Source organism: Catharus ustulatus, chromosome 14 (assembly GCF_009819885.2).
Source record: "Catharus ustulatus isolate bCatUst1 chromosome 14, bCatUst1.pri.v2, whole genome shotgun sequence".
Lineage (NCBI taxonomy): Eukaryota > Metazoa > Chordata > Aves > Passeriformes > Turdidae > Catharus > Catharus ustulatus.
Window position 1 is genome coordinate 2,070,473 of NC_046234.1, and position 14,159 is coordinate 2,084,631.

Consider the following 14,159-nt stretch of genomic DNA (forward strand, 5'->3'; position numbering starts at 1 on the left):
GTCCTACTGTGGTTATCCTTTGGACTGATAAAAATTTATCTAACAAGATGTGTCAGAGGAACAAATTCAGAAAATAAAGGTAAAATATTAAATAGACTTATTATTTTATGTCTAAAGCACTACATCTTCTAGCTGCTGTGATGACTTTGGAGTAAAGCAAATGGTACTGCAAAAAGAAAAAAAGATCTAAAGGAGCAATTGAACTGTGATAAAAACACATGGGGATAGCTGAATTGTCAGAGCTTTGCAAGAGTCAAAATTTACATAAAAATCGGTATTTAGGGATTAATGCAATATCATCAAAAAAGATTTAATATGTGCGTTTCTTTGCAAACAGTCGAAAAGCAGGAGTTCTATAATCCATTTCCAACACTAACCTTTAACTTTTTGCAGTATTTCTAGAGCTTCCATTCTGCTGAGGAAATGCAGCCCCTAAATAAAGCTCACTGGAAGTCAGCAGCAGCCTGTGCCTCTTGGTTCCAGGTGCCGACTCCGCTGTGAGTGTAGAGACTCCACCACAGAGCCCAGCTGGCAGTCTGGGGCATTTGGGGATTTTGTGAAATTTTGGAGAGGCTTTATTGCTGGTGCAATAAACCCATCCCATTAACCAATCATTGCACCTGTGAGGATGCTACAGTGGACAGACTAGGAGGATCAGGGGCTGAAGAACATTGTCTATAATTGCCTATGAGCAGGCTTTTTCCTGGATTTCTGCTGGAGATTTGAGTGCTTTTGCATGCTAGTCTTAAAGTATTAAACCATAAATATGAATGGATTTCTTCGAGAAATTAATATGGGTAGGCAGTTTAGGCACTATGTTATAATGGATTTTTAGAACTAATTGAATTGGTGCTTTCTGATTTAGTAGTTTGCCAGAAATAGTCTGAAGAGAAATGTGAGGAAGGAAGGTTTAGAATCATAGATAAACAGGTGACGTGTGGAAATTGCTTGGGAGCTTTACTGAGAATGACTTATATAGCAGGTTTGGGTTTTTTGTTTCTTTAAAAATGGTTTAAGTCCTTTAGCAAATGTCCTGTCCATACGGACAAATATCCATAGATACCTGTGGCCCACAGGTGCCTATGTATCCATGCTGTACATATGTATACACACACAGAACGATGGATGGGTTTGGGCTGGAAAGGATCTTATAAGGTCATCTGGCCCAACCCCCCTACACTGAGCAGGGATAGAACTAGATCAGATTGCCAAGAACACTGTCCAATGTGACTTCAAACGTTTTCAGGGAAGAGGGATCCACCACCTCTCTAGGCAACCTGTGCCAGTATTTCACCACCCTCATGTTAAAATGTTTTCCTTATATCGAAGTTAAATTGACCCTCTTTCACATACATATACGTGGCCATCCTCCCATACAATTATCCATGAATGGGAGGCTTTTTCAAACTTGTCATGACACACTTTTTTGCCCCTCTTTAAACACAGGCCAAGAGATATCCTGCAGTGGAAGAGCTCCATGTACACCAGTAGCATGCTGCCTCTTCCCTGCTTCTATTTGGTACAAGCGCCTGATCTGGCTGGTCAAAAACAAAACAACTTTCAGAGCCAGCCCACCGGCCTGCATTTTTGCCAGTGGGAGCAGGAGATCTATTTATGGTTACTGCTATTGCTGCATACATTAACTGACCCTCAGAGCCTGACCTGCTCACCCTCCTGCTTAGTGAGTCAGTAAGAAAATCCTTCGGCTCTGCATGACTTGCTTAGGCCTCAGACCTTCCATGCAGAATAAGGTCTAGCCAGGAAGGCAAAAACAAGGTGCCACTCCAGCTGGTAAAACAAAGATATTTTTAAAGTGCAGTCAGGAGAAACAGGTACTCCTATCCCATGTATAATCAAGGATGAAAAGGCCACAAAAAATACCACTGCGCTTTGCAAATGAGAGGTCAATTGAAATGTCAAGATATCAAATGTTAATGGATTGCATTTCCAATGATGGTTGAGACAGAAAACCATACCAAGTCAAGTCAGATGCCCTTCAGAGGAGAAGATGAATTTTATGGCAGGAAAAGACAATAAACACCAGAAATTTTTCTGGTTAACAAACTTGTGGCTGATGGAAAACAAATGTATTTTGAAAAGATAAAAAGCAGTAGAATTTTAACACAAGCTATAATCTCAACACATGTATCTGGAAGTCATTAAAACTACAGCAAATTTAAACATATGCAGGTGTTTAGGGAAAATGCCATTACTTTCTACTGAAGATTTTAAAAGGGACTATAAAAGAAGGGAGTATAAAGGACACTCAAGGAAGGCAATGTTTTCTTCCCTGAAGCAAGAAGTCGCTTCCAATATTTTCACAGTTCTACAGAATTTCATGGACTACATGACTACACTCTTAATAGCATTCATTTTCAATTTTAAATTCTAATTTCTTTCTTACAAAACCCTTGTATTTCATAGTTTTGGACGACACTAAGTTTTAGGCAAATCATTCTTTCACCTGCCCACATTTTCCCTAGGAATCCATCTGGCCATTTTCACAAATTACTGTAACCTGAGAACATGTGTTTAGAGTGACATTATATCCAGTCTGCAGTCAGAAGGGTGTTGCCATGCAAGTAACTCATCTCCTTGTAAAGAAGACCTGAAAAGAACACGTTTATTTCCCTAACACTGTCTCTGCCCAACACAGAAGACATAGACTCTCCCTTTCCAATTGACTTGTGTCTGTATAGCCCCCTGGTGGGCTAATCCACATTAGCAGTGGATCTGGAGTAGGAAGCCTCCTTGGTCTATACAACAGAGGGATGTAATAGCAGGAATGAAGAACAGTGACTAATCATTTGCTCTTTTCTGAAAGAATAACTACTTGAGTGGATTCCAGTGAAAATATGACTTAAAGTGTTTAAAACAAATGAAAGACTTTTTCCTCCCACACTGTGGTGCTCAATATCATGCAACATTGTGCGGACAGGAGGTGTAAACTGAGTTCAGGAAAGACATTGCATGGAAAATAGGTCCATTGGTGCCTTCTAAACACAGGATATGTGTTTCTGAAGTGCAAAACACTGCGTGCAGGAAGGTTGGAGGATACTCCCCATGGATGATGTCTCCGTAATTGCTGTTCTTTGCCTCCAAACTTCTGCTGCTGGCAGAGATAAAGCACTGGGTGGGTTGACCTCCAGTCCACATTAATGTAGAGGTTGCCAAGCCAAGTGCATTTGTGTTGAGAGTGAGGACTACCCTGGATATGGGGGATCCTGCAGCTCACCCAAGCTCAGGACAAGTGATGTGATCCAAGTCAACATGAACATGATTCCTCTAAGTTTATGCTGATGTGAGCTCCCATTGTCTACACAAGTTTGGAAAGAAATCTGGGTTTCAGAACAAAGATATTGTGGGGTTTTAATGATAACACTGTTTCTCCCCTCTTGCATCAAATAACAGGGTATATAAAAGATTTATTCCTCTGGATGTGCCCTAATTCGAAACCACCTCTTATGTAACAGCTCTTCAGAAATCATAAACCCTCCACAGGGTGAAATTGTTTAAGTCATGTGACCTTTTTCAGATGCAGAGATAGGGACAGCTTGATAAGAACCAGCAAGTACATAAGCATGTAGGATGTTACATCCATGAAATCCGTTTTGTATCACAGACTCTCAGTGTAAGCACGGATAAAACCCATGGGAGAAAGCAAGTGCTCCTTACATAACAAGGTCAGGAGAGCATATATCAGTTAAATATATCAGTAAAATATAATGGATTCAGCAGGTATGGGGCCCACTTTGGTGTCATACACTGACAGGAAAGGGTCTTATGCTTTTGGAAATGCTAACTACATTATTTTCACAAAAAAAAAAATCAGTTCTGCAGATACAGAAATTTCTTAGCTATTTTCTGGGTCTTTTTTTATAGCAATATTATGTCAGATGATGCTACCAATACATAAAGATGAGTTCTGAGGATACCTTGTGCCTTCCAGTACTACAAGCACCATGGAATTAAAGACAAGTCTTTCTGAAGGAACCACGTGCCACTGCACCTACTTGGGCCATCAGGAAGTTCCCACACACCAACACACACTTGGATATTGAGAAACCAGCTGCCTTACTGAACTGCAGAAAGAAAACTTCCTTGTTTTTCTCCCTTTTCTTGTATTTCTGCCTTATTTAATGCTGTCGGGATTCAAGAGAACATAAAAGAACAGTAAAATTCCTACCAAACATTACACCAGCAACATTAATGAATTGAGCAATGGAAAGTAAATAGACCATTTCTATAGAAATGTTCATCATGCTCCTAAATTAATACATTAAATAGTGGCACTATTGGCTCTGTCCAAGGACTTTATATAACCTACAGTCTTTAAAAGGGAGCAATTTCTGCTTCCAGGTTTGTAACACAAGAACTATGTCAGCATAAAGTAAAAACGAGGAAATTTTTTATGCTAATGAAAACTGCAAATATTTTATATATATATTTATATATGTTAAAAAAATATTATAGCAGATGTCAAATGTAGTTAGATTCAACTCTACTTATTAGTGCATGGCTTTTAGCCAAAAGCAATTCACATTTGAAGAAGTGCACTATCACATATGTCTTAATAATAAAAATGTGTTTTAAAAAAATATATGTGATAAGTCACATATGGTAGAAGGAATCTGTACAGCTTTCAGCCGTTATGACAATGGAACCCACTAACTTTACATTGCATAGCTGAAGAACATTAAAATTCAAGTGAAATTCTCCTTGACATCTGAGAGCTACAAAAGTAGCAACTAAAAGCTGGCCAAGCCTGAGCTCTACCCAGTGTGGCTCTGACACTTACATAAATGCAATCCATGGCTACTACAGCTATCTTAAGGACACTATTCTTTCTTTCGCCCTGCGAGCTTTAGCATACAATCATAACTGTATACAGGTACCTCAAGTAGTTACATGTCACTGAACAAAACTAGGCAGATTTTTCAGCTATTTTGCTATGCATAGTGTAATTAATATGTATAATGGATCCCCCTAGGGTACTAATTGAAACTGCCACCATGAACATAGTCAAGCAGAAGTTTAAACAACCAGCGGGGGGAAACATGACAGGGTGAAATACACATATGTAGGTGGAAAGAGTGAGACTGTCCATCTGGCCTTCTTCCATGTCAAAATGTTACCCTTACTCAAGTCCAATAAAAATTATTTAACCTAAATCACCCTTTCCCCCCAACTCCCAAATATTTCTGGTGGATTAATTTGGCATCAGTGGCACATACATGATGTTTAGCAACTGCAGCGCTCAATGTCTTTGTTATAAGTGAGAAGGTACAATTCAGTTAAGTAATTCTTGAGAATTTGACTCAAAATATTTTAAAAAGTGTATGAATGATAACTGATTATTTTAGATCTGTTCCCCAGGAATTTCATCACTTTGCAGGTCCTGGATCCTGTATAATGTGAGGTGAAACACAGCTCATTTCACTCTCTACTAAACAACCACCAGCTAATAATGACTTTAATTCAGCTTGAACTGAATTTGAACTAGCCATATAGGCAATATTGTCTTATTACAAGTTTCACATGCTGGATCCTATTTCTAATTTTTATCAGACTGAATGAAACATAAAGATAGGGCGATTTATGGTCATCTGACACATTGCCTGATCACTCCAAGGAGTGTTCATACACATTTTGTGTTCACTTTATAAGGTGTAAATGACTATCCATGATGGAATCCAAGTGACAGATATAACTGTACTCTTCTGTTATGTGTGCTAGAACACAATGATCGGGAGTCCTGTCAGTGCATGTTCTTACAAACACAAACCCACTCCAGTGTGGAAGTCGGAGAGATCAGCAAACTACTATAAAAATAAGAACTCTGTAACAGGAATATGGAGTTACTGGGATGCAGTTAAACTGCTATGATAACCCACTGAAGTAAAAAATGTGTTTTTATTGGTACATAAGAGCCCATTAGGACTGAAGTATTCATTATTTAAACAGAATAACTGTTTAATAACTGATACTCTTAGCTTTAACTGAAAATGCCTTTTCTCAAAGACCCAGGACATCTATACAGCAACTTTCTTAATTCAATGACATATGGTGGAATGTTGCCGCTAGTGCCCTAAGATTTAAGAACTTATCATAAAATGCCCCTGAAATTGCTCCCTGGTAGCTTGCTCATCCTTCACAAAGCCCTGCTGCAAAGAGCAGAAACGTGTGTATGGTATAAGAGAGGGGCATGCACAGAGGAAGAAAGAGTTCTTAATCAATGGTTGGTAAAGCCTTCATACATAGGTGAAATATATGGTGTCTAGAAATTATTTGGCACATTCCTAGTTATCTCCCCCATCAGACCTTCTCGAGCATTGCAATTAAAAATCATAAACTTTTTAGCAGGTACAAACCTCCCAAAGGCTGGAAGCACTATGTATTGAGGATGATTGTGATTATTTGGCAGCTATTCATGGACAACACATGAATTTATGGAAACTGAAGAAAACTTGAGGAGTGCAATCATTGAGAAATCACATGAGAAATCAAAAGCTTTCCTCAATGATACTGACCTTCCTACTACTATGATTAGGGGCAACATGAATTCTATTACCTCCTTCATCACCCTTCTTACTGCATTTTTAGTCATTGCATACAACGTTGTTAAATGTGCATTCTCAAAGGGATATAAAAATAACTTACTTTACAGGAATGTTTCTCAATTTTGTCTTTTCGGCAGCCTGTAAACACAAGAGGGATGGGGGAAACAAATTATTAAGCCACACACCAAAGCAAGCAAACATCAGCTCATGGGAGCTTTTCACCAGCAACATCCCAGAGCTGGGGCACAGGCTGTAGGACCATTCAGAGACATAGCACTGTGTCTGAAATGCTCCTGCCCCAGTTTGTGATATTAGCAGGGTTTGTTTATTTTTAATGGCCACCACTCTTTAGGAACCTCTCATTCAGGGCTGGTACTTCATTTCCCACTCTGAGGTCTGTCCCCTTTGTCACAAGCTATCTGTGCCTATCAGGAGCAAGAACAACAACAGGAAAAAACAGAGGGAAGAATGGACTCAATTTCCAAAACTGTTTTTATTCACCAGCAACAGAAAAGGGCAAGAGATGACCAAATGTTCAGATCAATTTCCTCTTGTGAAACCTTTAAGAAAAAACACTCCAAATCATCTAAATGAGTAAATCTTTGGGCCTCTCGGCCTGCACCACCTCAGACATGGAGCCTGGTTCCAGTTTATTGCTGAACCCATTGATCTGTGTACAGTCCATTTATCATTCATGAAAAGAGCCAGTGATCTTCACAGTATATTAGAAGAAACAACTCAGATCATCTGTCAACGGCCCTCTTATTTCTGTTTCCCTCTCCACAGGGATTTCATCTCCTTCGATTCTTCTTGAATTAAAATGTTGCTAAGCAACACAGCTGGGGGCAGCGATGGCAGCGCCGCGCCAGTCTATCACACTGCTTAAGCCGCTCAAGATGTTAGCGGAGACTTTTCCCTTTAATGCTTCTCTGGCATAATTATGTAATCTGAAACGACCTTGCATACCACTCTTGTTTTGTTCAGAATAGGTAAATAATATTTTAAAGGAAGAGGGTTGGAAATATCACTGGCAGAAAAAGCTAGTGTTCTACCATTTCAGAGAATTCCTCCTGGTGTTTGCAGAACAAGGCTGTAATAGATTTACATGTAGAAAGTGGTCAGATGGTTGGTGAGATTACAAGCACAGAGAGTGGTGAAAGGCAGAATTAAGACAACTGATCCATAAGCCCATTATACAAAGGAAAGTTTTAGTGCCTGATTACCTGCAGAGGCTTTACAAAGCCTGCCGACATTTAGGAGAAGGGTTGTGCTGAGGAACCTTAACCTCTGCTGTACTTAGGGATGGAAATAAAATGGTTCCTACATAAGAAGGGTGGGTATTAGTGGTTCAGAGAAATGCTCATATAAGCCCTTGACAAATTAAATCCTTTATGAAAACTGATGAACTTTAGAAACCTCTGGGATCTGCCAAGTGGGTTCCAAATCTGCCAGAATTAATTTTCCCTTGGGCTCTATGATGGGGCCAGTTTTTCAAAATACCTGCTCTTTTGGCACTTTTGCCTCCTATCATAGCAAAGGTAATTAATATCTGTGTTTAAATACATAGAAATCCCTAACAGTGAGTTTAAAATTTGGGAGAAAGAGTGAGAGCTTGTGAGAACTTGGATAGTGCAACAGAAATCCTCTGGGCTGACTCTCAACTTGCAAAAAAAATGTTTTTGTTCCATTTGGATCATATTTTGCATCTAAAGGATAAATCAATGAATGCATGATAGGAATAAACTATACTAATTGTACAGCACGGGTGCTAAATAAAACACTTAAATAAAACACCTCAGGAAATGCTCAACTTCAGATTGCACAAGTAATTGAGGAAAACCAAGCCTAATTATGCCTTCTCAAATAAGCTTATGATGAAATAGGGTACTTGCCTCAAAAGCGAGATAATGGGATCATGTCTCTTTCCAATAGTTCTCTCCCAAATCTCCTTTTTCAGCAGCTATATGCTAATGCAGAGTCAGAAGCATGCTATCGAGAAACTTTCTAAGTAATAAACTACACATAACAACACACAAATGCTCCATTTTAAATAAACTGAAACACCATCAAAAATGGCATTTCAGTTTCCCAAGCTTCCCACTAAAAGCCAAGTTTCAGTCCCATCCTGCAGGAAACTAAAATTATTTTTAAAGCTCATAAATATTCTTCCACAATGTCAGATTTTTTTTTGACTGTAGAGTGGTATTTTCCTTGACTCTTCTATATACTAAATAGCTGGACTGTAACAATTCTAAGTTCAAGCTTGTGAAACTTGCATCTAAATAAAGGTTTTCCCCTGAATTATTCAAAAATCACTACACAAAACCAGGTATCAAGATACAGATAAAGAAGAGGAAACAGCAGAGAGGAGAGTGTCTAGGATCACAGGTAAATCATGATAATGCAGTTGATTTAATACAAAGTACAGCAGAATATATTCTGGAGAGCACATGCATGATGGTGTGAGCTAAACTGTGTACATGAAAGATTAAAGAAGATGAAGATATTTCAGAGAGTGAGAACTGGCAATGTCAAAGTCACAGAATATCAAAGAGCAGAGTCTAAACTGCCTGTTTGATTTTTGACCACTTAGCTATGTCGATCACAACTGTTTATCCTGAAAGAAATATAGCAGCTTCAGGAAAAAAGAATTATGGATATATTTTGTTTTCTTGGACTGTGAACATTCTAGCACATATCTTTCCCTAGATTTTTACATGGAGAATTTCCACCTTTTTATTCCCCCTTTGTTACCAGAAAAAGGCACTTTCCTAACTCTTAAGAGGCACATGCTAGAGGAAGTGTCCTTCACACACATGCGTACTTTACAAAACTGAGAAAACATTGCAAGTGCTTAGGTTAATCTACATGCCAGCCCAGTTTAATGCTGGATCATCAGGCAACCGGTAATTTCCTATTACAAAGGATTAACTTTGAGCGGGATTGCAGTGCTGCCAAACACAGCACACAATATGTCAGGGATTTAATCGGAGAAAGAAATGCAGGATCTGTCCTTCTGCTTTTATTTGTCTTGCAGGTGTTCATTCATTTTTCAAAGTGTATTTGTTGTGATATGAGCATGTCCAGTGGCAGAAGATAATGGAAGGCAAAATCAAAGTGACATTGAGTAACTCTACACATTAAGCTTTGATGCAGAAACATATTGTTTGAAAATACTTAGTGTGCAGCAAGTCTATCAATTAGAGCTAATTATTTTTCTCTGATCAGGAAGAATTCAATCTTGTTTTAGGCAGGTTTCTTTGAAATGTACGTCTTTTATATGACTTCATTATAGGAAAATACTTCTTCCAAATTACTTATTTTCTCGGCTGCTTAGCTATTGACTCAAATTTTCTGTGTTGAGTAGTTCTCTCTGCTTTGATAATTAACTTTTGATCATTACTGAATTTAGCAGCTCTAGTCAGATGTGTTCGTAGCCATCCTCCTCAACTATTTCAGTGTTCATTGTCTTTAATCTTTGAACAAAATGATCTCATTGAGCCTCCATCAGCCTCGCTACTCAGTTAATAATTCCTGTTTCTCATCTTCGTGACTCAGTTTGATTTGTTTTAGACTCAATGCAAGTTTTTGATTATTAATTTAAGGTATTTCAAAGACAAACATGTTTTAAGAGTTATTTTTTAATCTTACACTCCTAGACCTTTACAAGTAAGAAACTGATTTCAACTTCACAATGACTCCTAAACCTCACGCATTAAAAGTACTGTCCAGAAACAGAACAGGTGGGAGGTCCCTAAACCCCCATATATGTGCCCTGAGTGACAGATGCTGCTGCCAAAGACTGAAATGAAATTGGACTGGTATAATGTAATATTCAATGGGTGTTAGGAGAATTACATCATGGGACCTTTGCTAATTTTGAGCTTGAAAACGTGCATTAAAATAATTTAGGATGATTAGAAAATGGAAGTCGAAGTGAACCAGACAATCATTCCACTTTAATTTGCAATTTTCTTCTGATTTTTTTTAAACAATTATGGCCTCTCAATAATTGTGCTTCTGCTCCCTAAGACCTTATTTCAACAGCTGACTCCAGTATTGAATAAGACGGAAGAAGATGAGGAATGTGTGAAAAGCAGTAAGACACAGAGGCTCATCCATCAGAAATTTTTGCCCAGGGATGTTTTACCCTGATTCTTGTAGCTGTGAATGACTCCTACCTCTACACCTGATTTTGGTACTAATTGCTTTACCATTAGCTGAAGAGGCACTTGTACTGTGCTGTACTTGTTCTGTAGTGTGGATTTACCCATAAACTTACTTTATTAGAAGGCATTTAATTATTCCACAAAAGATTAAGCATGGGAATAAGAACAAACTACTTCTACATTGAGAACAAGGACTGCAGAACGTGAAAATGATGGTTTTATTCATCACCATCAACTACCTGACTGACTTTTGGATTGAATGAACCAGAAAAAGTATTTCAGTCAGTACAACTTTCCTACATCACAAATGAGAGATGAATGAACTGACAAGAGGACAGCTCAAAAATAACCGAGTAAAATAGCTGGCATCTGCAAAATGCAAATTACATTTTTGGTGAAGTGCTACAGGCAAAGTGTCTGCTATTCAAAGAAAAGATGTATTTTCCATTGAATAACTGAAAATCCAGAATTTTCACTGGAAACTGATTTTGAGAAAGTGAGGTTAGACAAAAATTTTTTTCCAAGAATGCTCCCTCACCCTCTTGATTCAGAAACAGTGGTGAGCCAGCTAGGAAGGCAATTGCTGAACCTCCAAGTATCTCTTAGGGTGAGACAGATGACACTTCATGCCATCGAACGTGTTGGCAGAGGAAGGCAGGCCTTCATACTCAAACTCCTCCCCTTTTTCGATGAGCTGCTGCAATTCTAACTCAGGTTTATTTCCCAGTTTCTAACCAGCTCTGTCTGGGTGAGCAGCCAAGTGACTACACAAATAAGTTTACAACCCACCACACTCTTCTCCTGTGCTGTAGGTATAGAAGAGACTCTGCAGAGACTCAATTCAACAGTACAGTAAAAACAAAGATACCTTCCACATTAGCTAAGTTTTATATATATTGTTTATATCTCCTCCTAGATTATAATTTGTTTCGGAAGTTATACCATGCTCTAACTTATACAGAATGCCTTCTCTATGATCCTAAGTAACCAGCTGGGAACCACAACTTATTGACTGTGCTGTGCTCCGATTCTCTGATGACACAGTTGGTGCTAAATACAGCTGGATTTCCTCTGGAGGAGGAAAACATGGTGCACAGCAAATAAACCATCCAGAATTGTTCTGACAATCAGAAAGCCAAAACCCAAAGCCTGTAGGATCAGTATGTGTATGCATAAATATGTGAGCTGTGTTTAATATTTTTTTTATTCTTTACTTCATTGGTTACACTCTCTACCTGTCCCCTAATGTCAACAGAGGAGATTGTATTTCTTTCTTGCTAATTGCCTTTGACATGAAGTTGGCAACCCTGCATTTGAGATTCTCTGTATAATGTTTCCAGTCAGTCTCACCTGGAGGACAAAAAGCCCAATGTAACTGTACCTATGACCAAAAACAATGGAGAAGATACTGTTCTCCTCATGTCACATATTTAAAAATGAGTATTTTTCATTTACGATTCGATGTACAGAATGGATCATCCAAACCCCATTTTTTGTACTATCAAGTCACCAAGCATGTGGTATCTGCAAATCAGAATGGTTCACTGAGCCCTTGTGTGTATGAACCACAGAGGGTTCTCCATCATTGCTTTCAGCAATGCAGTAACCTCATGGCTTCACAGAGAGATGCTCAGGAGTACTTGAAATACTGCAAATTTCATTTCAATTGTTGCAGTAAAGGTTGGGTAAACCAAACCAAACCAAACCAAACCAAACCAAATCAAAACAAAACAAAACAAAACGAGTTAAAATGACTAAATCTCAACCAGTCTGTCTGTGGTTTAGGAGTCACCTTCATCCTTGATGACATGAACTGCTTTTAATTGAGCAACAACATAGATATATTTGGGCTTCTATCAGCATTTTTTCCCAAAACCCTGTTTTCCATTAGTCTAATGGCATAAATCAAACTAAGAAAGTGTGCAATAACAAATGTGGCCACTTCCAATTCTTGAAGAACTATTCTATAATTTATTTTTTTTTAAACCGAGAAAAGAGCTACACACACACTGAGTGCACACTGCACTCCGAAGAGTGCTTGGCTGCTTGAGTAGACATATCTGAGCTGAGTTTAAATTAGCCAGTGTGGGTACTGTGAACATTGCTGCTTTTGCCACACAGGTTTGAGTTTACTCAATGTCTTCTGTTACAGCTGTGTGTCAATGAGCTGCCATACTGCAAAGATAACTCACATAGCCTGTTTGCTTATTTCAGGACTTCAATACTAATGTACCTTGAAAAAAGAGGCTTGAAATAGTGTGTTCCTGTCCCATAAAAAATGCTCTTGATGAAAAGTTGCTATTTGTACTAATTTTGAGTCCTCATTCCAACAAAGGAGAAATTGTAACATGACATTACAAATTCTACTGATTCTGCTTTTGCAGTCCTATGAATCATTGTAACCTACTCAACAGAACTCTGCCTTGTCAGGAGAGTTGGACTTGATCTCCTGAGATCCCTTCCAACTCTGGAATTCTGTAATTGTCAAGTTAATTTAAAAATGCTAACCAATGTCTCACAAAACCTAGTAAATTCAAGTGTTCTGACAGTACTGATTATGGTAGAGAATGTCTAGAGCTAGACCTGATTTTTCGTAAGAATTGTTTTATTGTTAAAACAACTATACATCTCTGGTGACAGAAATTCAGAAAACTGTACTGAATGGCACATTTGTAAAAAAAAAAGAGATCCACATTGAAATTGTGGTTTGAAACATCCCTTCCTGGAAATGAATTTGTTACAAATTGATCACAAATGACCAAGGCTTAGTGAATGATAATCCAATTGTGAAAATATAAAAGATCTATTGGTAACTAAAACTCAGTATTTGCTACTGTCTTATTTACTGATGATTTTTTCTAAAATATGTGTTTGGTTCAACCCTCCAGAAGGCTAGGTAACAAATAATTTAAAAATCCATTCTTTGCTGGGTTTACTCCATAGCTGTACTTCATCATGTCAATTATATAATTAAAAAATTGAAGAAGCAGAAGAAACATAGAAAAGGTCAAGAATCCTTTATAAGAGACACAAAAAGTTTTCCCCAAACTTCCTTCAAGGAATAAGCAGCAAAAGGATATTCTTTGTTTCAAAGAATATCCTGTGACCTTAGTATCAGCTGAAGATAGTCACTACAATTTGTGGAATGCTCAGTTTCCCAGTTCTAGCAGGAGAACTATCTTTTGTATCCCTGAAACTTATCTCAAGAGTGCTGATATTTTGTGGTCTTATTATTAAGGTCTCTCTCTCTCTGTACGAGGTGTAGTTTTAGAGTGCAGTACCTGATTGTTACTTTTGCAATGTTCACTTACCTTGCCACAATGGACAGGCAGATACCTCAAGACACAGCCCCTTGTACCCCTACTCATTTGCAGTTTATGCCCTTAAGTTTTCCTTTGTGATAAAGGCCTTCATCTCATTTCTTTGGGAA

At 38.2% G+C, this 14,159-nt stretch overlaps 1 protein-coding gene across 5 annotated transcripts in view; it reads right to left on the reverse strand.

The window, feature by feature from the left end:
• The window catches only part of AFF2 (AF4/FMR2 family member 2), a 340,514-nt gene that overhangs the window by 73,937 nt on the left and 252,418 nt on the right, over positions 1-14,159 (reverse strand). For all 5 annotated transcript variants that reach the window (XM_033072136.1, XM_033072135.1, XM_033072139.1 and 2 more), the window contains exon 9: positions 6,661-6,698. In XM_033072136.1, the coding sequence (XP_032928027.1) occupies positions 6,661-6,698 (38 nt within the window). The remainder of the gene's footprint in view (positions 1-6,660; positions 6,699-14,159) is intronic.